Source organism: Seriola lalandi, unplaced genomic scaffold (assembly GCF_002814215.2).
Source record: "Seriola lalandi dorsalis isolate HSWRI2012SDOR001 ecotype SW California unplaced genomic scaffold, Sedor1 jcf7180002054524, whole genome shotgun sequence".
Lineage (NCBI taxonomy): Eukaryota > Metazoa > Chordata > Actinopteri > Carangiformes > Carangidae > Seriola > Seriola lalandi.
This window is the reverse complement of record NW_019525077.1, coordinates 2,448,099-2,474,466: the sequence shown is the minus strand read 5'-3', so window position 1 is coordinate 2,474,466 and position 26,368 is coordinate 2,448,099. Positions and strand designations below refer to the sequence as shown.

General features: G+C 42.8%; 1 protein-coding gene across 1 annotated transcript in view; it reads left to right on the top strand.

The window, feature by feature from the left end:
* The first annotated feature begins 1,317 nt into the window (after nt 1-1,317).
* Nucleotides 1,318-26,368, top strand: part of wdfy3 (WD repeat and FYVE domain containing 3) — a 76,309-nt gene continuing 51,258 nt past the window's right edge. Inside the window, exons 1-13 of the mRNA XM_087176082.1 lie at nt 1,318-1,524; nt 3,563-3,686; nt 5,793-5,902; nt 9,557-9,784; nt 10,307-10,499; nt 11,632-11,818; nt 11,902-12,068; nt 15,418-15,897; nt 16,671-16,781; nt 19,359-19,552; nt 21,976-22,247; nt 22,942-23,139; nt 25,053-25,136. Coding sequence (XP_087032208.1) covers nt 1,345-1,524; nt 3,563-3,686; nt 5,793-5,902; nt 9,557-9,784; nt 10,307-10,499; nt 11,632-11,818; nt 11,902-12,068; nt 15,418-15,897; nt 16,671-16,781; nt 19,359-19,552; nt 21,976-22,247; nt 22,942-23,139; nt 25,053-25,136 — 2,528 coding nt within the window. The 5' untranslated portion in view covers nt 1,318-1,344. The remainder of the gene's footprint in view (nt 1,525-3,562; nt 3,687-5,792; nt 5,903-9,556; nt 9,785-10,306; nt 10,500-11,631; nt 11,819-11,901; nt 12,069-15,417; nt 15,898-16,670; nt 16,782-19,358; nt 19,553-21,975; nt 22,248-22,941; nt 23,140-25,052; nt 25,137-26,368) is intronic.

The window sequence follows — 26,368 nt, the reverse complement described above, 5'->3', positions numbered from 1 at the left end:
AGAGGCTCATGCTTCATCATGTGGGCAGAGTAAATGAGAAATGCTTCTCCCTCCCTCAGTCACCAGTGTCGGCGTTCCCTTGAGCAAGGTGCAGTGCGCGGTGTGGTTGAAGCTCGTATTGAGATTGATGAGCGACTTGGTCACGCCGTTCCAATCTGCTGATTCTGTTTTTATCAGCCGATGTTTATCTGTGTTGTGTGTAGGCTTTGCTGCTCTGTGAAGTCTCCTAGCAACCGTCTTGAAGATAGTCTGGAGAGGACTGGATGTGTGGAAACATCAGCCGTGCTGTAAAGGAAGAGAAATGTCAAATTAATACCGCTCAAAGTAAATTGGATAAAGAAACACAGTCACCTGAATTTGGGACAGTTTGTGCTCCCAGCTGTATTTTCATTAGCTTTGCCAATGAGGCAGAAAGTTACTTCACCAACAAAAACAAAAACGGTAGTTTCATCATGTGTCAAGTACAGTTTGAAATATTATGGCTCAGTATTATTTTAAATGACAGCTGAGTTTCTACACTGAACCTAATGTCCTGCCTTTTCCAGTTTACTAGTTTGACATATATATAGTGTATATATATATATATATATATATATATATATTTACATTCAGCTAAGCATGTCAAATGACTGTTGTTAGAAAAGGAGGAAACTAAGCCACGCATCTGGCCCAGTGATGCCACCTTTCACTACTCTCACTAATCTCTCAATGTTTGATACCAACTCCCGAGTCCTGAGCTTTTGTGCAGTAGCCGGGGCGACAGTTAGAGTTAACCAGACCGATCGATCAAGTGTATTCAAAGGAGCAACAGCACAAACCCCCCCCCCCAAAAAAACAGCACGAAAGAGTTTTGTGTTTAGAAATTCAACCAGCTGAGGACCTTTTAATAAAGTTTGCAGAAGTTATGTCACCCAGAGGACATTTTTATGTTTTGCAGCGACTCGCTACATGTTTATATTGTTATTACGGTTTGTGATATGATGCCTAAATTTCAGTAGAGATTCTAGAACGAGAAAAACGAAAGACAACCAACCAATTAAAAAAGTTTTGATTTCAATCAGAGACTCTGATTAAAGATCAGATAAGATATTCCTTTATAAGTCCCACAGAGGAGAAACTTGCAGTATTACAGCAGCAAAGTGGACAGTGCAAAGAGAGGAAACAGGTAAAAAAGAGGATGACTTTAATCAAGTGTGCAGGGCCAACCAGCGGACACAGTTTAGTTGGTAACAAAGAAATGTTATTAAGTGATACCCAGCCCAGTATTAAACTGTTATAAGACATGTAATTAACCCACCCTCCTCCTTCCACAGGGCTGCCTTTGCCCTGACAAAGCCGCTCAAGATGAACATGGTGAAGAGGATCATGGGGCGGCCGAGGCAGGAGGAGTGCAGCCCCCAGGACAACGCGCTGGGCCTGATGCACCTGCGGCGCCTGTTCGCCGAGCTGTGCCACCCTCCTCGCCACATGACCCAGAAGGAGCAGGAGGAGAAGCTCTACATGATGCTTCCTGTATTTAACAGGGTAAGTCACAGCAGGGGCGGAGGGTGAGGGTTGGCGGCGGTCCAAACAGCAAGCACACGAGCAGACGAACGTCTCGGAACAGACATCAGTTCACATAAGAACTCCGAGTTGACAGCTCAGTTTAAAAGCATTCACTTTGGTTCTGTGATGTATGACGCCAGCGTTCAAACCTGCTCGCTGCTGGTGCGCCGTCAGCTGACACACAGGACCTCTTACATCACTCCTCTATCACTCCATCACTCTACTATGGATGGATTGACGTGAGCTCAATAAAAGAGCATGTAACCGGGGGAGTATTTGCGATTCAGATCCTGTGGTTAACAGGTTATTTCCACACACACCTGACTACACACCTCACAGATGCTATTTCAACAGGCTGCCGTTAAATCTGATGGAAATCAGCTGGTTGACTTGTCTGGGTATGTTGAATTATTGCTGTTCAGCTAAATTGAGCGCAGTGACATACATGTTTTTACTGTATTTACCATGTAAATGATCAGACTGCAGTTTATTGAAACATACTTTATCATTACCTCTAGTACTGACACTGTATTAAAGCTTGAGCTCCCTGATGACACACCTGGTCCCCAAAGTACAGATCTCCAAAAACGCCGGTGACAAAGTGACTATTGTGTAACACACACCTGGCGGAAAGGTGTGTAGGAGTGTGAAGTCATGCAAAGGTGGTGAACTTCCCACACGCTGTCAACACTGTGTTCAATCGAAAAGCCACAAGCTGCAACACAAAAAAAAAAAGAACTGAAATCAGAGATATATGAGGAAATAATCTTCACTGTTGGTAACTGACAAAATTTATATGCTACATTAACTTAGATAAGCAGTTTAGTAAAATAAAAACCATAAGCAATACAAAGAAAGGATGATATATATAACTTGCATAAACTGAAAGTAAATGTAAAATAAAAGTAATTCGTTACATTTACAGATGATAAACCAGATCCAGACACCTTAAAAAACTGATTTAATCCTTTTTGTTTAACTGAGAAACCATTTATTCTAAAAAGCGTTTAATAATTAAAAACAGAGAAAAGCAGCTTTGAATATTTGTCATTTTTATTTGAAAACCAATTCATCATTTAAGTAATTTATCAATGTTTTTCCTAATGAAGTTTCTATTGATTGACAAATTTATTTATAGATGAATCATTCCAGCACTAATGACAACCACAAACATGTGCAAATTGGACAATTGACAACCCACTGATTAAAGGGCTGTAGTAGAGTATATGAAATGCTTTGCAGGGAGGCCGAATGGGAAGTCGTGCGAGGGAGCTTTAAATGGGAAGAGCCACAGATCGATGTCAAATGTCTGCGTGTCTGCGTGTGTGCGTGTGTGCGTGTGTGCGTGTGTGCGTGTGTGCGTGTGTGCGTGTGTGCGTGTGTGTGTGTGTTTGTTTACTCGACGAAGCAGAGAACACAGGAGCCAGTGAAACGGTTGTAATATTTACAGTCTTTCTCTTCTATTACACCGACGGAGCAGTTTGCCTCTTGGTTTTTTCGCGGCCGTTGCTGCAGGCAGGCCTGTTGAGTGTTCTCGTCACACTGGAGTGCCTTACCAAGGGTCTCTTGACTTGTCAGCTAATTACCCCCGCGCTGGCTGTGATTCACTCACTGGTGGCATAATTCATGTCAGAATTCAAAAGTAAAGAGTACTCCCGGTGCAGCAGGGTGCCGGGCTCCAGGCGCAGGGCTCTGGGCTCCAGGCCTTCTTTCATGTCAGATCTGCTGGATAAATAAATACATGATGAGCCGTCGTTGAATGAAGTGCAGTATATCTTTGACCGGCTGCAGTCTGCGCTGTGGCTGTAAAATTATAACCTGCCAGGAAACAAACAAAGATAGTTTCCGGTGTTCCCGCCACCTTGATGAGTCCTGCTCGTGCCTGATTACAGCTGTAATTATGAGGCTTTAATAGCAAATAATGACCAATTTATTACATGTTCTTTCCATTAAATAAATAATAATATAATAAATCATTTTCCACTGATTAAACTACAACTAATCTGTTTTGCTTCAGGTCTTTGGGAATGCTCCACCCAGCACCATGACGGAGAAGTTCTCCGACCTGCTGCAGTTCACCACACAGGTCTCACGACTCATGGTGACGGAAATCAGACGAAGAGCCTCTAACAAGTCAACAGGTGAGCGCTCTGACAGGCAGATGTAACAGGAAGTACTTTATCATATCTCTGGCGCTGTTGCGGTTAGTTCCCCATAACCAGTTTCCATGTCACAAAGATGATCCACTTGTTCGCTTCCTCCCTTCTGTGGGTGTTCATTCCCCCTTTGGCTTTACTTATAAACACATAGATGTTGGAAGGGATTTTTTATTCCTTCCATTATGATCAATTTGAATGATTTTTATAGGTTAAATCATGATTGTAGAATTATTATTGGTTCAAATTTTGCTGTAAAGCTGCAGCAAATACATCCTGCACGTAAACAAAATTCCCAAACACCTGTAAGTGATGAAGTATATACAAGGAAGTGTCTTATCCTACAGTTAATTAACCCTCTGGAGTCTATTTTGATGATTTGTTTTATGAATTCATCCCTGTCTTTGCGTTACCTTTTAATCCATCCCTGGTCCACATGCATTGCATCAAATAATTCTATAGAAAAGCTCAAAGTCTATGGTTTTATTGTTTGTACACTCTAATGTAGCAGAAATATGTGAGATATGAAACTATAATACATTTATTTTTGTGCCTTTTTCACTAAAAATGATAAATTATGTCAATCATGGGAAATAATAACAATTCAGACTCTGTGCGATCGTGTGTGAAAGTCCCACATCAGCACTTCCAACTGTTTCCCTCAGCTTGTCTCTACATGATATATAAAGTTATTTAACTGTAAATAAAACTGTGGCCGCAGATGGACTCCACGGGGTTAAAATCTACCATTTTCCATTTAAAAAATGTTCCTAGTCAGTAGACTTTTTTTGTACAAAGGACACACACACACACACACACACTCTCTCCTTCTATATCATCTCTCTCCATCCTTCTCTCTCTGTCTCTGTCTGACCATGTGATGTGTTGTTTTTCGAGCAGAGAAGCAGAGAACGGCTCTGATTTTGCAACACCACAACACAATACACTCCTCCAGCTGGTGGCCAGGCCTCTGTAGATTGAGTCAGTAGTTGACTCAGGCTCTTGACTGGCTTTGCAGCACTCTGGCATCATCAAAACAACTGATTTAGATTTTCTATTTTCAAAAACAAACTTTATTTCTCCATCTGAAGCTGAGAGAACATGTGTAATACAATGCAATACTACAATGCAGCGTGTCCATTTTATAGCATATATGCATTTTACAGTCATGCGTCTACTCTTGTCGGTGATGACGCAATATGACGATGACTCACAAGCCCCTGAAATCTCAAATGTATTACTCATCAAACAGCGAATCACTGAGGGTCCGTTACAAAGGGAGAGGTGATTGAGTGAAGGAGGGAGTGATTTTGGACACAGTGCTGGAGTTGTTCTTCAGGAATGGCTGTTCTCGTGGTTGGAGATGAATCTGAGCCAATCAGAGCTCTTTGTATTTGGCAGTAAAGACGATGAGTCAGATTGGAAAATCTTCAACGTGGTGGTCGGCTCTCTAAATCACTGCAGTATTAGCTGAACTGTATGTGTCTGTAGAATAAATACTTGTTATTCACAGTATGAGGAAGTTAAGTACATGCAGACTTACTGTAGCAGACGCTGGTTAATGAAGACAGCCTGGAAACACTCACAGCTAGCTGCTTTAGCAGTTTCAGCTCCTGTCCCAGCAAATCTATTTCCTTCATGCAATCACAACAAATATTAGTTAGTGAATTTAAGTGAATCTTTAAAGGTCTGGTCATTGGATGAAAAGAACAGAAACATAAGAAAAGTCAACTTAACCTGTGAGCAGAATAGTTGGTCGCTGCACCAAGAAGCTAGCTAAGTCGGCTAGTTGGCTAACGCTGTAAGTCTGTAAATTGATTTTCTTGATTGTCTTAATTATCTGTATTAAATTGAGACAGGATTAGAACAGCACACAAGATTTGTTGTTTTTTTTTTTTGGTGGGGTTGGAGGCGAGACAAAACCAAGAAGCCTCAAGCCCTCACTTTTCCCACATCGCATTCACCAAGATGATTATTCATTGCATAACTGATCACTGTTCCAGCAGCCCATCTGCCTGCCACAGTGAGCTTTCACTTTCCATCCACTTAATGTGTGTGTGTGTGTGTGTGTGTGTGTGTTTGCTTCTCCAGAGGCAGCCAGTCGAGCCATCGTCCAGTTCCTGGAGGTGAACCAGAGTGAGGAGGCGAGTCGCGGTTGGATGCTACTGACCACCATCAACCTGTTGGCCTCCTCCGGACAGGTTGGTAGAATAACGATGCCGCGCTCGCTCGCATCACTGTTTTGATAACTCCTCGTATTGCGGGGGGGGGGGGCTTGTAAAAAAGTAAAAGGGGGTATTCAGCATCTCTTTGACCTATTTACATCTCCCGCCTTTGATCCCCCTGCAGAAAAATAACATGATCCTCTGTAAGAACCGAGAAACAGGCTGTTGAGTAAGACTACAAATTCCCGCCTGAACCATCCCAGCTTTATTCCCCCCGAACATTCAGTCATCTGTTAAACCTGCTTTACTGTACTGAATGAAGGGATTGATGTTTCTACCTGATGTTTGTTTACCACTCAGAGTCATTTTACTCATTCTTCTCTACGTCACATGAATGGCATTATTGTCATCTTTTTTTAAAATTGAATGCAACGGGATCACAAGTCAACGATTGGATTTGTCTAGTCACAATGCAACGCTATTCTGCATACCGCTGAATCGTGACACGGCAGCTCCTTGGCCTCCTGGTTTAAAGGTTAGACGTTACGCTCGTGTTTTCCTCTCTGTGCTCTTTAACTGTGGCCGGCAGAAAATCTTTTGAACTTTTTCGGCACCACATTCCTCTGGAGGTCTTGAGAGGGAGCATCGCTGTCAGCTGGCCGGCTGGCTGGCTGCTCTTCCTGGTCTGCTGCACATCAGAAATCTGCCTTTGTTGTTGTCGAGTCAAACACTTCCCCTCTGCTTCTGCAGACATGTTTTCAAAAACCTCCCGTCACTCAGTTCTTTTCTTTTCTTTGATTTATCTGTTCTTGTCGAAGCACATGCACTCACAGCAGCCATGCTTCTTACGGACTGACTTCATCTCTTAAGAGAACGTGTGGAGATATAAGTGAAATACATTACAGTTTGTGTTTGTGCTGCATTGTGCTCTCTGCAGTACTGAAGCAGAAAAGTTGACAGTGCCGCTGCACTGCAGAAATACACCCGCTCAGGTTTGTACACATGCAAACAGCATGCCTGTGTTGTCAGGAAAATACAACTCAAATTTATTTTTCAAGTCCACTTCTTGCTTAAATTTACACCTTTTTTTTTTCTTCTGAAGTGGCCTCAAAGCCGACACCAGACACTGTGGGATTTTAAACCACTCACACGTCACTGAAATTAAGTTTCCGTTCTGTTAGAGACGGGTTCTGCTTTACGGCCCTGTCAGCCTTTTTCTAAGTGCATTCTTCTTCTTCTGGTTGAGGTATCACGTTAGTTTTAAGTGAAGACAGACTGACTGTGACTGTGACTGTGTTATATTTTATGGTCAAAGAAAGTCTTTTTGAAGTAGGGAAGTGTGTTTTCATCAGAAAAACCTTTCGTTGGATTCGTACATTTAGAGTTCCATGCCATTTTATGAAATCTGAATCCACTAACAAATCAACTTATCAGATGAGAAGCTAGGGATGGGTTATCTGGCTAAAAGTAAAACCCACCATCATTATCACAATCTGCACTTTGTTTCCTGCTCTGATTTTATTGTGAATGTCCTGACCGAAAGTTGTGATTCGTATTTTTCCGGCGCTTCTTCCAGATGTTTGTCTGCTCGCCGCTGTTTCCTGTTTACAAATTGTGTCAGAACCAGTTGCACTTTTTTCTTAGTTCATGTGACGTATTAGTTTGGAAAGCACTTTTTATTGATTTATGAGGTCCTACATGTAGAATTTAATTTGAACAGTTCAGTCGCTGCTCACTAGCTAGTCCCGGCTAACCTAAGGGCAGGTCTCTGGTCCCACAGACGTTCCGCGTCCGTGGAGAACTTGTACATGTTCTGCGACACCAAGCTCGCCGTGGCTGCAGAGCAGAACAAGGACTGACATCGCCTGTTGCAGTTAGCAGGCTAGCTGATTGCCCACCCCTAGTACCAGCTATCATAACCGGGCTCGGGCGATATCCAAAATTGAATATCTGGATGCAGTCCAGCACAAATATTGCAATATCGGTTACTGGATATCAATATACCTTGTCAGATGGAAACATACAGGGTCGGACTCGGCAGCAGGGAAGACTCAAAACTGCCAAAACTGCAAAGAACAGAAAAAGAAAAAGTTTAAAGCTATAAGATAAATAAAGTTATTATTGAATATCAGCCCAGACCTAATCAGAACCAACCTGAATGTTCTGCAGTCCTGTGGTCTGGGGATTCAGAGCTTCAACTCTCAGACTTTCCACTCATTAAGATAAAAACAAACCTGTCACACACACATAATTACAGCTCATTATTAATTGTCAGAGCTTAGAGTGTTGGAACTGCTGGCTCTTGGACGTGAACTGCTCTTTTGTGCCGCCGCCGCCTTTTCTCATCTGTGTCCACTGTGTCTTCTGCCAAGCTGCTGTTATGTCACTGTGATAACCAGGCAACAGTTTCATTATACTGCTGCATAACTGTTAGACGTCCGTACACACAAGCTGACAAGGGGCCAAAAGGGCGGCTCAGGTCCTGTTTCTGAGAGGGAGTGACTGGCTTTAATGGATTGGTGTTCCTTTCCTCTGGTGTCTCAGTAGACGGTAAAACAAAGGACTCTCCCGGCAGCTGGCCTCCCATAAACCTGACGTCACCTCCCTCCCTCTCTCCCTCTCTGTCTCTCTCACCTCCTGCTCTTCCTCCCTCAGATGATAAAACAGCAACATTTTTGTTTGTAGCTCTGTCTCTACCTCCACGCTGACATCTGTTTTTGTAGGATGCCCTTCACGCTCCACGTTCCCAGTGCTCTTATCTCTCGCTCTCTTTGACACACATGGGTGTTTCTTCTCCCTCTCCTCTCCTTGTGTTTATCTCTATCTCATTCTCTCTCTTTGTCTCTCTGTCACATAAACACACACACACACACACACACATCCAATAAAATGTCTGCCTCTCTGGTTTTCTCCCTGATTGACTGTTGCAGTAACCTTGACCCTAAAGCTGCAGCAGGGCCAATATGTCCGTCACAGCCTGTAAACACACTCACAGACACACACACACACACACACACACACACACACACACATACACTCTTCACCTCACAGGCTCCATGTACCAAAGGTGCAGGTCTGATTTTCCGTTACACTGACTCGCTGCCGACTGTAGACTCCTCTACCTTCTTCCACAGTCACGTCTTGCTCTTTTTTTTCTGTCCCTCCCCCACTCCTCCCCTCCATTGATCAGCTGAGGGACTGAGGTTGTGTGTGTGTGTGTGTGTGTGTGTGTGTGTGTGTGTGTGTGTGTGTGCGCGTGTGCGTGTGTGTGGAGGAGGCAGCATTTGATTATCTGAATCATTCGCCTCAGTGAACACAAACCCCATCTCTTTCTGCAGCCCTTTCCCCTGTCATCAACACACACACACACACACACACACACACACACACATATATAGTATAATCATGGAAAACACACAATAAACACACACCTCAAGCCTTCACAACTCTTCTTCTTTTTTTTTAGCTCACAGTAACACGACCACAGCAGTAAAAATACCCATTTACCAAAGTCACGCTAAAAGCAAAAACATTCTCATCTCTGCTTCATGTTGGTAACAGCCGCACATACACACCCAGGGCTGTTCTGATCGTATATCGATTTTAGGTTCTTCTGAAATACATTTCTTGTTTCTTAATTTCACAATCCGTCCCCCACCAACCTCAAACTTCTCTTCTGCTCTTTTTCAGAAAACGGTGGACTGCATGACGACCATGTCCGTACCCTCCACGCTGGTCAAATGCCTCTACCTGTTCTTTGACCTGCCCCACATGGCCGAGGCGCCGGCGGCCCCCGCTCCGCAGCCGCCGCCTCCGCCACCTCCCACCTCCCAGGAGAAGACACCAGGCCAGGGCCACACCCAGCCGGAGCTGCCGCTGGCCGACCGCAGGGCGAGTCTCCAGAAAGTTTTCGTCCAGGTAAAAAAAGACAACTGGATTGTTAAGAGGAAAATATGGACCTTTAACTTTATCTTTTCTAAAGAAGGAAAAACAATCACCTGATTTTCTGCCTTTTTCTTGATGCATTAAATCATATTTTACATCTGGAGGAAAAGCTCAGTGATTTGTTCTTGATTCAGCCTGAACTAAAGTCTTGTGAATCTTGTGCAGAATCCGTCCGGACTCTGCAGCAGCAGATTATACGATGGTTATTGATTTAGTTTGATACTTTAAATTCACGTGGGCTCTGATAAAAAGGGATTAGTGGCTCCTCACTTTAATCGTGGTGCAAAATTCAGCCTGATATGGTTACTTCATTTACTCTTAACTGCCATAATCACATTTGTCCCTGAATCTTGCATTCACACATATTATGATATCAGTTACAGAGGACACATTGAACAAACCCTGGTCTGTCTCCGTGTTGAAAGCAGTAGTTTTATCAGCTCGTTTTCAGCCTCACGCCTGGAGTCAGTTTCCCGTCCTCTCCACTCTTTGCAGATCCTGGTGAAGCTGTGCACCTTCGTGTCTCCGGCGGAGGAGCTGGCTCAAAAGGACGACCTGCAGCTCCTGTTCAGTGCCATCACCTCCTGGTGCCCCCCCCACAACCTGCCCTGGAGGAGGAGCGCCGGGGAGGTGCTCACCACCATCTCCCGACATGGCCTCAGCGTCAACGTGGTCAAATACATACATGGTAAATACAGATGCGCAGGATGTGTTGGCCGGATGGCTTCATTGTGGTCGCACTAGAATCAGTTGTGTTCATTCGCCCGCCCAAGATCCAGACATCCAAATACAGGAGCTTTAAACTTCAATCTATAGGAATTGCATGCAAAAAAAAATAAAAACCTCTCATGTAACTCAGTAACAGAAAACACATTGTGAGAATACAACGAGCAAAACACACAAAACTAGTTGTTTACTGGAAGGAAGGAGGCACGACAGGAAAAGGTGCCTGTTGAAGGGACATACGGGAGCCCCGCCCTCTGACAGCGAAGAGCAGGGGCCACAAAATGTGTTGCACAGTGTGTCAAGAAAAGTTGTCAAGACCAGGGGTGGACAGTAACGAAGCACATGTACTTTATATTATTATATTTTTCAAGCGTCTGCACTTTACTTTATAAATATTTTTTTCTAAACGTCTGACTTTTTATAAATATCGCACTTTTGACGCCACTCCATTTCTATAAAGTACTTTTACTTTGAAGCAGAGCTTTTAATCAGTTCATCAGTTCAGTTATTTAAATTAAATAAAGTTTCCTTTCATGTTTAAATGTTTAACACGACCAGAATTCACACTACCGCCAAACACTTTGCGGTGGACGTGTTAAATGTTTGTTTAACTCCAGATAAGCAGCTTGTAAAATCTTCTTGCAGCTTATTAGTTAGCATTAGCATTAGTTTTAGAGATGAGAGCAGGCGATAGAGAAAGACGTGCTGAAACAAGACAGACAAGCTTTTGCGGTGTGTCATTAAGGTCCTGTGTCTACTGCAAACTTGAAGGAAGTGCAGCCGCTGCTCTACCTGCAGCGCTGATAGAGAGAGGTGCAAACATGTACGAAGGAGAATGGCAACTTTTCCACCCAATGCTGATTCTTTTTCTTCAACTAAAACCATGATGATAGAAAACCTAGAGCATGAAACAGGGTTTTCAAATGATAATGTAAAACGTGATTCTCCAGCTTTCATCATGCAGTTGAGTTGCTGTTTCTTCCTTTAATAGTAACGAGTTCCTTTCAGTTTATTTCTAATCATTTGTCACATCAAATCGTCCTCCTCCTTCTTTACCTCTAACCCCCGTCTCCCGCCGCCTCCTCCATCCACAGAGAAGGAGTGCCTGGCCACATGTGTTCAGAACATGCAGCAGTCGGATGATCTCTCCCCACTGGAGATAGTCGAGATGTTCGCCGGCCTCTCCTGCTTCCTCAAAGACTCCAGCGACGTGTCGCAGACGCTGCTGGACGACTTCCGAATGTGCCAGGGTTACGCCTTTCTCTGCGACCTCATGCTCAGGTACGGCGGAGCTCTTCACCCCCAGGTCGCAGCTCACATAGTGTTATATGTACATTCACACAAGCGTCTGTCTCTGTATCCAGACTGGAACAGGCCAAGGAGGACGAATCGAAGGATGCGCTGAAGGACCTGGTCAACCTGGTCACCTGTCTGACCACATACGGGGTGACGGAGCTGAAACCAGCCGGCCTGACGACCGGCGCCCCCTTCCTGCTGCCTGGCTTCGTTCTCCCGCAGCCTTCTGGGAAAGGTGTGTTAATGCTGAATCTGTTTTTTTTTTTTTATGGTTGCTAACACGGTTTTAAACTGAGACTTATTTCATTACACCTGATTATTAATTTACGGGATAAGGTTTCCTGTTATGCCATATTTCTATTACCGCAACACCAACTGATCTCTGCTTTGTTAAAGACGAGCTGTAGAGCGTCCATGTTTGTTTTCCAGCTCATGCGCAGTCGGTGTCCTTCAGTGGTGGATGCAGAAAGTAAAACACAATCTTATTCCTCATCAGCGAGTGTCGTGTTTCCTCTTTTTGGGGAACACAAACACTTTAACTTATTTTTAAATCAACCCCACGTACAACAACCTGCAGCTGCAAAGACTCACTGACGCACCAAATGTTTGGCTGAAAATATTCCATGACAAAATTTACTTCCTGTTTGAGTTTTTTGTAAACAGAAGTCTATATTCGTGGTATATTTGTTTTTAAAGATTCATATCCAGCTGGAGGAAGTCAGGACGAACTTTAAATGCACTGCACTTATAGCGCACTTTACTAGTCTCACCGACCAATCGGAGCGCTTCACGCTACGAGCCACATTCACCTGTTCACGCACACATTCACAGCATGTTTTTCTACCATATGCAGACGCACACACACACACACACACACACACACACACACTCACACTGACGTCACAGTTTGTTTTTTGGAGTATTTTGCCCGAGGACATGTGGACTGGAGCAGCCGAGAATCAAACCACTGACCTTCCGATTTGCCTTTCAGATTTAAAAATAAATAAATAAATAAATAAATAGATAAAACTGTAGCTGTCCTTTTCTGTAAGTGCTAAATAATGCAGATATATCACAGCAGGGTGAATGAGGAGACATGAGCTGATAAATCTGTCAAATAGAGGTGGTGTCTTTTTGTTGTAAGATTTAACGGGTGAACAAACACCCAAAGGGAAGAGCAGCACACAGAACTTTGGAAACAATGCGGCTCTCTGCTAAACTCCCCATGCAAAGAAGGAATTGAGGACACGTTGACGTTAAATGTTGATGGAGTGAAGCTGTTCCCTCCCTCCTATCCACGATACGAACCAGTGATTCCTGATCACAGGCCTGCGTCTTAAGTCTTTAGACCACCACCGGCTCCGTTCGCCCGAAGCCCTGAAACAAGAGAGGAATTACACGTGGAAAAGTCTCCAGCCGCCGGATCTCGCCGTCACATCTTAATCCCTGCAATGACTTTGATGCTTGGTTGATCCCAGAAAGCTTAACCTGTTGACAGACACCATGGCAACTCCGCCGCCTGTCACGCTGCTGGAGACGAATGCCTGAAGCCTCCCGCATACAAATGGGCTCTTTGGAGTCCAGAGATGCTTTAGCGGTTCGGAGAATTGTCTCGGGGCCTGTGTGTTTGCTCCCGCTCAAAACGGTACCCGCTAAAAAGTTTACAGAACACACATGGAAAAAGCAAATACTCCCACAACAAAGAGCGAAAAGAGAAAACTCATTAGGGAAGATAAAAGTGAATAAAACAGCTTTAAACTGGGAGAAGAATCAGTTCTGCTTCTAATATCAAACATGTTTAAAAGATTCTAGTTTTAAAAATGGAACTTTCTTACTTTAGCACCAAATCTGTTTCCTGTTGGTAAATAAACATCTTTGCATGACTGTAAAACACAAATATCTTTTAATTAGGGTGCATTATGAGCTTTTCTTATTATAGAAACTGCTGGTGTACTATGATCATGTGAAGCAGCTGCTTAGTGAAGCAGAAAAGCTCATAAGATGTTTGTACTTATTATTATCTCTATAATGTTTTGTGGGTGTTGTCATGATGCATTAGAAAGCATACGATAAGGTTTTATGATTATATTAATTAATCATTTTTTTATATACTCTAAATATTCCACCATTGATTTTCATTCATTTACTCATTTATCCATTTATTTAATTTTGTGCCTTTATTTCCTACTTATTTATTTACTTGCTAATTTATTTTAACCCCGAGTGATTTTAAAATATTCCGTTCGATGTGGTTTCATTGTGTTCACTCTTCGGCTTTAGGAGAGGACACGCATGATGAAATGTCTTTGCGTGACAGATTGTAACACGTCTTTTGGCTGTGCGGTGTTACAAACTCGTCACCTCCACCCTTGCAGAAAACACCGCCTTCCCTTCTCCCTGTCAACAGCACGCACAGACGCAAACACAGAAATCAGTCAGCTAACGAACCTCCTCACCGAGCTCTACCGCCTGTTAGACCGCACGCACGCACACACACACACACACACACACACACACACACACACACACACACACCTAATGTCAGCTCCAGCTGTGTGCAGAGTCATTACCAGAAGCCATCATGGTGCGAGGGTCGGCTTACACGCCTAATTAGCCTGCCACGTCCACTTAACGGCTGTGTGTGTGACGACACATTTCATTGTCACCGTTCCTCCGTGTGTGTGTGTGTGTGTGTGTGTGTGTGTGTGTGTGTGTGTGAGAGTCTCTGAGTCAAACACATTTATTTGATTGACGTCAAATCAGGGTTTTTATCCCTTGATGTTTTATTACTGATTCAACTGGAAACTGTTGACGTTTATCTTTATACAGTCAAAGACATGAGTGACAGAGACGCAGGGGATCATGATGAAGGAGCTGGTCATTACCAGTGTCGTGGACTGTGTGAAAATCACATGTTAATTAGCAGTTAGAATGACAGATGTCAGGATAGGGTTAAAAAACACAGTCAAAAAGTAAATTTTTTGGTGGATAAAGTTCCCTTGTGCGAAGTGATGTGATTTTAATTTTTAGTAACGACCAACAAAAGACAAATAAAACCAGTAATGGAGTAACAACAAGACCGTGAATTATTCTGCACATTTTAACAATGGGCAGTAGGGATGCTGCGATCAACGACACTGATCATCTACGAGTGAGATCAATTCACGGCCGATACTGCGTGCATTCAGTGGTCAATCAATCAAAAGATTTGTTTATTGTGTGTAATAAAGATGGAAAGTAGCAATTAGCAAATCGGAGCAACTTTTTTTTGTTTCGCTCCTTGGAGACATTTCATCAGCGTTGATCTCTGATATCTGCTTTCAGCTTTCAAGGCCAAGGAAACTTTTTCCATCGATTTTTCGAAGTATTGTTGCTATGGTTACCTACAGTTTGATGACTTGCCAATAAAATGACCATGATATAGATGTAACATACACAGACATTATCTGCACTTATCGCTTTTTATTATATCAAATCTCATATTTGATTTAATGAATTTTAAAAAATGTTTTTCCATTAACATTTTGATGAGTCATTCATCAGTCGTTTGTTTTGTTATAACCTTGTCATCTCTTTTCTTCCAGGCCACACGGTGCGTAACATCCAGGCCTTCGCGGTGCTCCAGAACGCCTTCCTGCGGGCTAAAACAAGCCGCCTGGCATGCATGCTGCTGGACGCCATTGGAAACATCTACGCAGCGGAGCCGGCCAACTACTTCATCCTGGAGTCGCAGCACACCCTGTCACAGTTTGCGGACCGTGTGGCCAAGCTGCCCGAGGCCCAGGCCAAGTACTTCGAGCTGCTGGAGTTTGTGGTCTTCAGCCTCAACTATGTGCCGTGCAAGGAGCTGTTCAGCGTCAGCGTGCTGCTCAAGTCGAGCACGTCGCACGCCTGCAGCATCACCGCCGTCCGGACGCTGCTGAAGCTGGCCAGGCATGACCCGGTGTTCAGCGACGTGCTGAGGGAGGTCGGCCTGCTGGAGGTACTGGTCAACCTGCTGCACAAGTACGCCGCCTTGCTCAAAGACCCGGCCACGCAACAGCAACCACACAACAATGACCAAGGTGAGGAGCTTCTCTTTTTTTTTCCCCCCTGTATATTTGCAATTACTGAAAATGAGCTGTGACGTCTGCAGAGCTGATCACACCTCCTCCATTGTATTCGTAACAGCTTCTGTCGAACTGCACCACAGTCGGACCAGGAAGCAGAATCACTCGCAAAAACAGGTCCTAAAGGAATTTAGGCAAATGACCGAACACGAGATGTGAATTTAACGTTGTAAATTCTTCCAAATCAGCGATCGGTAATGAAAGCTGAAAGAAATACATAACAGCAGACTGAACAGCAGGTGTGTTGCACCTGAATCCAACAGTGTAATGTTGCGGTAAATACACTGACACATCCTGGACTGCACTCTGCATCGCTGCAGGGAGGTCAGAAGTTGAATGAAGGTTTTGTTCAGCTGGTGTTAAGTTACTCTTTAAGGATCATTATATTCTCAGATTGGAATCATGTGAACAGCTGGTACTAAAGGTAAAACAGAGCAATCACCAATAAGTTAATCTTATAGATCGGTAAATACACAAGAAGATGTCGAATCCGCAGCATCCTGTGACGACTGAGCGCTCGACAGAAGTCCGTACAATATAAAATCCAAGACTTAAAGAAAAGTTTGAGAAACTACTCGTCTGACCTGAAATGCAGGTGTCAGAAGATTAAATTCAGTTTTCTCATTGTGTTATTGAGTTTTTTATTTATTACATAGTTAGTATGATACACTTACTGTGTGTCTGTGATGAAATCATGACTGTTCCCTGTGTTTCCCCTCCGTCTACAGCCGACTGTAAAAACAACACAGTGGCAGAGGAGCAGAAGCAGCTGGCCTGGCTGGTGATGGAGACCCTCACTGTGCTCCTGCATGGCTCCAACACCACCAACACCAATGCAGGTAAACACACACATCTTTGGTTTACTATATTCATGTGGACCCATCATTGACTCAATGCATTCCCTAACTCTAACACAACCTCATATCACTTTTAAAAACACTTTTTTTCACAAAGCTTTTGAATAATCTCTTAAATATTTCACATATTTTTAGATTTCTGATTTGTGTTTTTACTTTTATTTTGAGTAATTTGTTTTCATGTAACTAAACTTATCATTATTATTATTATTATGAGACCTAACTCCAACCCCAACCCTGATCTAAACCTGATTCTAAAATCAAACTTGAACCCTCAAACAGCCATTTAAACTTGTGGGATCCAGCAGTTTGGTCTCCATAAAGTTGTCAGGCCCCACAAGTGTATTGGGCTCCTGCTTTTCAGACCCCATGAATATAATAATAATAATGATAATAATAATAATAATAATAATAATAATAATAATAATAAGCTTTTTTAATATAGCGCCTTTCAAAACACAGTTATAAAGTGCTTTACAAGACGAGATAAAATTGAAGAGGAACAATAAAAAAATGAACGATTAAAAAAAGACATTTAAAAACAGTTTAAGGGTTTTTACAACATTGTGGAGGGAGAGAAAAGTGACAATGAGGTTCAGTAAAAATGAGATAAAACAGTCTAAAACAATTCAATTAATTGCTGAGAAACAGGATGATGACTTAATATAATAATAGATTTGAAACATTAGTAGATTCAGACCCTGAGCCCAGAGAAAGCACACCCATAAAACAATCTTTAAAAGGGATTTAAAAGTCCACACACACACACACACACACACACACTCTCTCTCTCTCTCTCTCTCTCTCTGTAACTCGTTGCACATACTGAAGTTGCTGCTGCAGGTGACTTGTTTCATGCTGTGCAGGATGTTGGGCGGGATCAGGATCAGTGACAGACCGGTGTTACCAGTTCCTTTATAACAACTGATGACATGTCAACTGTACTTTCATGGTTTAATTATTTGTTTGACCTTGAACGCTGATGACGCTAAAAAGGGTGAAATCACTCAATGTGGTGATTTAATTCAGCCCCAAAAAAAAACATTTGTGCTGATTTGTGTCCTTGAGCAAAAACACTGAATCTCCACCATCACCACGGCTGCTGGTTCTTGACCTCTGACCTCTCCGTCCAGCTGGAGAGAAAAGAGACTTTTCCTCTGGGGATCAATAAAGCATCTTATTACATTTGCTTAAACCTCCCTCATCCTATCCCATCAAATCACCCAGTCCCACCCTCTGTGTGTGTGTGTGTGTGTGTGTGTGTGTGTGTGTGTGTGTGTGTGTGTGTGTGTGTGTGTGTGTCTGTGTGTGTGTGTTTGTGTGATGATGAGTCACAGAGACGTCCAACAGACTGCACACTGACGGCTCACAGCTCTCCTCAAACTTGATGATGACTGCGCTCTCTCTCTCTGTGTCTCTCTCTCTCTCTCACGCTGATGTGTGTGATATTTGTAGCTCTCCACTCCCGACACGCAGATCGTCCGTCTTATCTGAAGAGACTTGAAGCGAGCGCCGACGAGTAGAAAAAAATAAATAAAAAGATTCAGTGCGTCACCAAAATCACAAGAAAATCTAAGGTCTAAAAGAAGCATCCGCCCACCAGAGCGCCACGCAACGGCTGACGGAGGAGCGCAGGCGAAAATCAAACCAGAACCTCATCATCGTTTTCAGCAGTTCACAATAAGTAGTAACAGGATATTAAGAATCAAAACCAACAACATTATGGAACAGTAACTCTATACCGAGGGTGAACTTGAAGAGTATTGCCGACAGTGAAAGGTTTCTTCAGTCTGACCTCGGGACTGAAACAGTGGAGCGGCAGTATTTTATCTTAAAGTCACACCGCTCCTCTGTAAAAATCCGACCTTTGGAGCTTAAACACGAACCGTCTGTAGGTTCGAGACGTGGCTCTGAAAAGGTTTGCAGCTGCCGTCAGCTTGGATTTATGTTTCACTACAGAACCAGAGATACACCAAAGAAAACCAACATATCAAAACATAAATAGACTTCTACACTGTTTATACTGGGTATGATTTGATAATAAATGACTAAATATGTGTGTGAAACTGTTGGTCAAATAACTGATTTTTGATTAATTGTTATTTTATCTTGATAAATGACTTGAAGAAACTGGTTTTAATTTGAGTATTTGCTGCTTTTCTGTCTTATGATGTCCGTGTTGTGGACTTCCTCACATCCATTCCAAGAAGGAATTAAACTGAACATGAACGATTCATGTTTTTGTATTTTGAGAAGCCCTCGTTTGAGGACGTCACTTTTTCCTTTTTTTTTTTTTTTTTTAGACGAAACAATTGAGTCGATCGTAATGAAACTGCTGATCGGTTTCAGGCCAAGATAAATACACTGAACAATCAGAACGACCGGGATGAGATTGATGGATGTCGTGTGTTTAGCTGTGCTGTGGAGAATAAACCATTCAACATTTAAATCTAAAACACTTTCTGACACACACTGTCACAAATGCTCAGTCCAAAACTATGAGATGACATTTCTCCCTCCCTCTCTCCCTCTCTCCCTCTCTCTCTCTCCACCTCGAAGCCCTTTTCCGGGAGTTCGGCGGCGCCCGCTGCGTCCATAACATCGTGAAGTACCGTCAGTGTCGGGAACACGCCCTGCTCATCATCCAGCAGCTCGTACTGTCGCCAAGCGGTGACGACGACATGGGGACGCTGCTGGGCCTCATGCACTCTGCGCCGTCCAGTGAACTGCAGCTGAAGACGGACATATTGAGGGTAACAACACACACACACACACACACACACACACACATACAGCTGCACATTTTCCAACATACTCTCGTCAGTGCTTTTTGTTTTGTACAAAATAACCCTCGTACGTGTGAGTTAACAGAAGCTCTTGGTGAGAGGCCGTCGGCACCAACGCAAACCTTCAGTTCTAGTGAGGAAAAGAAAGTCTGCAATTTCAAAATCAATATACATTTGAAGCCCTGCATACAGTAATTGCTTCAGACCAGGGTTACTGAGTGTTAGGTGCACATAAAGGCATATACACACACACACATTAACACACACACACACACACACACACACAGAGAGAGAGAGGATGAGAGGATGGCGGTTCGTTTTCTGAAACATAATTGCATTTTGAAATTCCTCTCCATCAGACGAGGTAATTCTCACGCCTTCTGAAGGCTCCGGCTGGATTAACCCGTCAGCATTTTGCTCCTATTTCACTAATCAGGGATTTTAATTATAACCCTCAAAAAAAAAAGCAGACTGCAAAGACCTTGTATAAAATACAGTTCAACATTAAAATCGTTTTTTCCTGGCTCTTCATTGGAGTTTATGCACCACTGACAGTAACACAAATAGATCTCAATATTAAGCTGATTAGCTTTGTGAAAGTGAACATTTAACCCTGTAATCTCTCGTGAGGTGGAGGTGGGGGTGCTGGTTTAACACCCAGCACATGAATTTTTCACCAGCACATAGCCACAGCTCGCTGGTAATTTCCCAGCTTGGAGGACAGGAAGTTGGAGACATCCTGTGATTGGTTTAAAAAACAAAAAGAAAACGCTGTGCTGAGTCTGACAGTATTGTAATGCAGCAGGAAACAGCTGCATCAGTGGTGCAACGGATCACTGTTTTTACTTCTCTTCACTTGCAGAAGTGGGTTAAAATCTTGTTGTCGATAAAATCATCAGTTTTATGCATGATTAGATGAGAATCCTGAGTGTTGAAGTTAATTTTTTGTTGTTTAACAAAATAATCTTAATCTAAAGTTTTGAGTCCTGGCAGGTCTCTGTTTCACTCTTCAGGTGAATCAAATACCTGAGGAATCATTACGCAGAAATCTCACAAAAATAAAAGGATTTCTGCTCGTTGACTTCCAGCACAATTTTACAGTATCTTATAGCATCTCAAACTGGCATCTTAATATGTTTATTCACCTAAATTATATAAAAGAATAAAATAAAATAAAATGAAATAGTTTCTCATTTTTCCTGAATGAAGTTTTATTTAATTTCCGCTGCCACTGCAAAATTGTTTTGGATGAGTTAAGACTGTGGTGAATTACACTGTCTAAATGAGATATTTCTTTAATTCTACTGCTTTTTTATTTGTAGGATATGGAGTTAATGATGATATAATAGTTAATGATGCACTGTAAGTAGGTAACAGGTGTCTTACGCACATGTTCAGAAATAATAACGTTTATTAGTTTATGTTTTTGTCCTATAATCCCAACATCTTTGGAGCATTCAGTCGTCAGGGGTCGGAGCGCACCCGTCTCCCAGTTCAACCTTCACTTTGATCTCAGCTACACACCTGGAAAGTGTCTGTTCACAGGCAAACAGATCAAATAAACACCTGTCCTTAAAGCAGGGGCACATTTTGCAGTGATGACACCAACACACAAACACAAGGTGAAAACTTTCCCAGCCACTGTGTTGGTGGCATGATGCTAATGAAAGAGTCTCCGGTGGTACCGAGCTCTGCTCTCACTGACGTGTGCTGACGCTTCGCTTCACTTCACTTCACCTATATCATTCAGAAGCTTCATCTGTCGCCGAGCCCCGACGTTGTCTCTGCTTTTCAGTTGCTAGTTAAAATCCTGCCCCTGTCACCGTCATCCTCTGCTCTCAGGCTGTTTTTAGGTCCCCAAACCCATATCTAGGTTAGAGTTTGATGTTTTCGGTTTAGCTTACTTGCAAATGCGAAACATAAAACTTGTAGAAAAATGTAGGGGAAAAAAAAAAAAAATCCAGTCGGTGTGGTGAGCCAAAGAAACCCCAGGGGCTCATAAATATGCCTCACCGCAAAGAAGAAGGAGAATGAAATGAGTTGATGAATGGAGACATGACTGAATGAGGTGGAAAAAAATCCAAAACAACGAATGACATGAAAACTCAACACTGGAAAGAATAATTGAGTGACAAAAAGTACGTGAAATAAAGTGAGTTAAAATGATGCAGCGAGAGTGAAACAGCATGTGTGACATCTTCAGAATAAATGATGCGACAGCTGATGCACCTTTGGGGGAGATATAAAAAAAAAAAAGTAATTTCCCGCCAACTAAATGTGTTTTGTTTCTTTGTAAAGAGCTCATTATTTTCTGAAATGAAGAAGATAAAATGTGGAAACATCAAGAAAATGAAATGATGTTTCTGTCCTCTCTTCTTCCGCCCTTCCAGGCTTTGCTTGCAGTGTTGCGCGAGAGTCACCGCACCCGGACGGTGTTCCGCAAGGTGGGCGGCTTCGTCTACGTCACCTCCCTGCTGGTGGCCATGGAGCGCTCACTGTGCCAGCCGCCGCGCCACGGCTGGGAGCGCGTCAACCAGAACCAGGTGTTCGAGCTCCTGCACACAGTGTTCTGCACGCTCACCGCCGCCATGCGCTACGAGCCCGCCAACTCGCACTTCTTCCGCACAGAGATCCAGTTCGAGAAGCTGGCGGACGCTGTGAGGTGAGGCCTGTTCCCGCTTCTGTTAATCATGAGCTCAAGGAACATCTGTGTTTCTTAATCCTCCGCAAATCTGGCCCGCCCCCCTGCGAATCGCCATATTTGCTTTTCATTTGGAAGGGTTTGGTTTTGTCCTTCGTTTTCTGGATGGAGAGATGAATTATTAATGAAAACGTTCACACTACCTCTGGTGCATGTTTACATTGAGGACTGATGCATTTCCTTCCTCGTAAAAACATTTGCAGAACCTACATTGGGAACTATGCGACCTTGAAGGAACGTTTTTTAATCGTGGAAAAACTCAACTGAAGGTCCACTTACTTGATTTCTTCTGCAGCTTTCAGTCACATCTTAATGCCTTCATCAGCAGATGGAGTTTGTGTAGTATCTAAAGTTTCTTACTTCACACAGTAACGACTGAACCATCTCCCTGGCGACTAAGATATGACTGAAAGCCCAGGAAACAACCTAGTTCACAAATAGTTTACAAGTAAGATGTAATAGAATAATAATAGAGTTACATAATATGTAAATGTGGAAGCAGGATAATGTATGAAGAACCGCTGAAATGACTGTGGTGCTTCCTATTTGATGTGTTTTGTATTTCAGTTCAAAGAAAGACGACAAATCCTTTGTATTCTTTCCGATGCAAGTATTATGTGGTTTGATTATGTGGTTTTATTTTGAAAAACACCAGACTGCTGGGCTGTTTCTCGGACACCAAGAAGCTGGGTCCCACGGCCGTGTTCCCCTCCAACGCTCAGCCCTTCCAGAGGCTGCTGGAGGACGAGGCCGCCCCCGGAGGCTGCGCCGGAGACAGCGTCTGCCCCACGCTCAAACACTGCAGCAAGCTCTTCATCTACCTGTACAAGATGGCAACCGACTCTTTTGACAGGTGAGCGCGTTACGCAACCCGGGCATTGCAGTGTGATATTTAATAATGGCATTCAAATAATTGTTATATACACTGTTTGGGTTTCGTGTGAGGTGAGAGCCCGCCAGTGGCGTGTAGGAATGTGTAGCAGTGTGTACATTACACCATAAATCAGGCTTGAAGGGTCGTCTCTCTGCATGTCGCTCGCACATGAATACAGATGAGGCTTTCCTGTCAACATGCTGTCGACGAGTTATTGATTCACTGTGTAACGAGTGAACAGTTTAGAGAGAGTTTGTCGCCGTGTAAAGAATTACGATGTGACTGTGGGTCATGGGTTCTGAGTCACGGAGCCTTTCGGCAGATTGAAACCACATGTTCATTTCTCTCATTTTTTTATACATATAATAAAAGCCTTCAGTTAATTTCTCTTCCTCCCCATGAGGGACTGTCGTGTTTCTTTTGGCCTCGTTTGAATCTTAAATGAACTCCTATCAACGTTTTTTAATTTTTTAAGGTCCAAATTATTGAGCCTGAGGGGGATTATTGTCAGAACAACAACAACATCAACAGTGCTGTACAAACTCAAGTGACCTAAAAAACTGAACTCATAATGAAGCAAATCTCCCCTTTGCTTCATTATGAGTCATACCTTAAATCTGTGCTGATTGTTTGAGTTCTGCTTCTTTATTACTGTAGATTAAAAGTCTGTTCTGTGTTTTATTTGAAGTGTTGATCCATAAGAAGATATATTTGTGGTTTTAAGAACCAAAAAACCATCTCAGTTTAGTTTTACATCTGCTCTCTCAGGCTTCTCTCTGGAGCTCTAGTAACAACAGGTCAGTGAGCCAATCAGAAGAGAGGAGGCTCTGAGCCTCTCTTCTGATTGGTTTTCTGAGTGATACAATAAAAATATAGCAGATTTCAGGTAAAATCACTTAAAAAACAAACAAACAACTAAATCCTGCAAGGTTTGGATGGTGGGGCCAGTTGGGCGGGGCTTGGTGACTGCTTTGTTGTGACATCACAAAGTTCCAGAAGTGTGCATTTCTCTGTGGACTGAGGCTTTGATACTTTCACAGTATTAATATAGAAGCTAGACCTGATGTATAATCACACTACACATGGAAATCTACCTTTATATAACACGGGACCTTTAAAGTTAATTTGCTGCATCTTACATCAACAATCACGTCCAGCTACACTGAAGACTGACACTAACATGCTGAGGATTTACAATATAAAACAGAGACGCTGTTGAGTGAAATAAAGTTTAATAAAGAGGTTGACTGAGGCTGTGACTCAGCCTGACAGTGTTGTCATGATGCCAGAAAGTGTGAAATCCGTTCAAATGATAAATAATCAGAAATTAATTACAACTGTGATGCCAAAGGAAACAAGAAAAAACAAATAAATACACATTTTGGTTTAAGGTGTTTTAAGGCGGGTTGTTCAGATGCTGCTCTCAGTGTCTGGGCCTGTTGACTGCAGTTTAATCGGTTACAATCCTCTTTACCCCATTTCTTCTTCTGTGCATGTGTGCACCACCTGGAGGTCACAGTCGAAAGCAGTTTGCATTTAGCTGAAGGTATCAGACTCCTGCCTCGGTCGCTATGACAGCACTACCTGCGCAGCTCATGTGCAGGTGTAGCTGGCGTCATGCATGTGCTCCAGCTGTAGCTCTGATCCTGTTTCCTCTGTCAGCTTTCCACTAACAGCTTCTTCTCTTCTTCTCTTCTTTTCTCTTTTTTCGTCCTCTAACCTCTGGCTGTTCATCCTCGGTCTGGTCCATCTGCACGGCTGCATGTGCGTGTGTGCGTGTGCGTGTGTGTGTGTGTGCATGTTTGTCTTTGATTGTGGCTTTCTGTGTGTGTGTGTGTGTGTGTGTCTGTGTGTGTGTGTGTGTGTGTGTGTGCGTGCGTGCTGCCATGCAGTCGTGCGGAGCAGGTGCCTCCCTGCCTGACTCATGAGACCTCGCTGCCCTCGCCGTGGGGCACGCCAGCACTCGCCAGGAAGAGGTAGCTACAGCGCTCTGCCACTTTTCTCACCCTCATTCCTTCCTCTGCATTTTCCATTTTCCTCACCTTCACTCAAACACGCCCACAAAACGATCCCGAGTCCGTCTTCACCGTCCTAGAAATCCTTTGGCAGGTCATGTGACAGGACAGTTTCACACCCACAGAGATGAAACAGGTTTCAACGAGGGAAAAACTCAGGCAGGTTTTCTTAGATTTATTTCTCCACTAATAATAGATTCAATTTGAGGTTTTCATCTGATAATTAAAATAATTAAGAGCTTAAAGGTTTAGTGATACAACCAGTTCACAGTGATTGTTAATTATCTTCATTATCTGATAATCTATTCATAATATTTCTGAATAATTTAATCATTTGATTTATAAAATGTCAAAAAATAATGAAAAAAAGTCGGTCACCATTTCACATTTTATATCTTCAGGTTACTTTATTTGTCCCTTCAACAGGCCAAATACCAAAGATTCAAATGATAAGGAAACGAGAGCCAAGGAAATCTGTTGATTAATTGAGGTGCTCTACAAAAAAATCAATAATTGATTAATCGTTTTGTATTTTTCAAGTTAAAAATACAAAACATTTGATGATTTTCTGCTTTTCCTGATCTCACTTTATGAAATCCTGATGACCAGTATTTGACTTTATTCTGATGTTTTAATAAACCAAACTATTTATTGATTAATCAAGATAAAAATTGGCAGATGAATTGATCATTAAAATAAGCAGCTTGAGCCCTAAATCTTCCCATTTGAAAAGCCAAAGGGACCAAAGAATGGTTGACGTTGCAAACTGATTTTCAAAATCATTTTAAATGAATTTCCAGTTGATTGACTAATTGATTAATCAACTAATCACATCAGCACTAGTTTCTTTTGCTAATAGATATCTCGGGGCAGAACCTCTTCTATGAGCTTGAAATTGTAAAAATAAATTGATTCTATTGATTATTCCTCACGTCTGAGCTCACACTGAATATGGACTGAAATCCGGAGTAACGGCTCGTCATCCTCCGCGCTGACGGGCTGTCAGAGGAGCGGCAGAGATAAATAAGTCGAGTGAACAGTATTTTTCTTGTTGCCGCCACAGTGTCGTCTCAGTCTGTCTCCAGCCTCGCCGCTGTATTTGCGACGCTCTTCTACATCCAGGCAGAAATCAACCAATTACCCTCAGTCGAATGTGGCCGTTCTTTTCTTCTCATCACATTCCTCCGCGTACT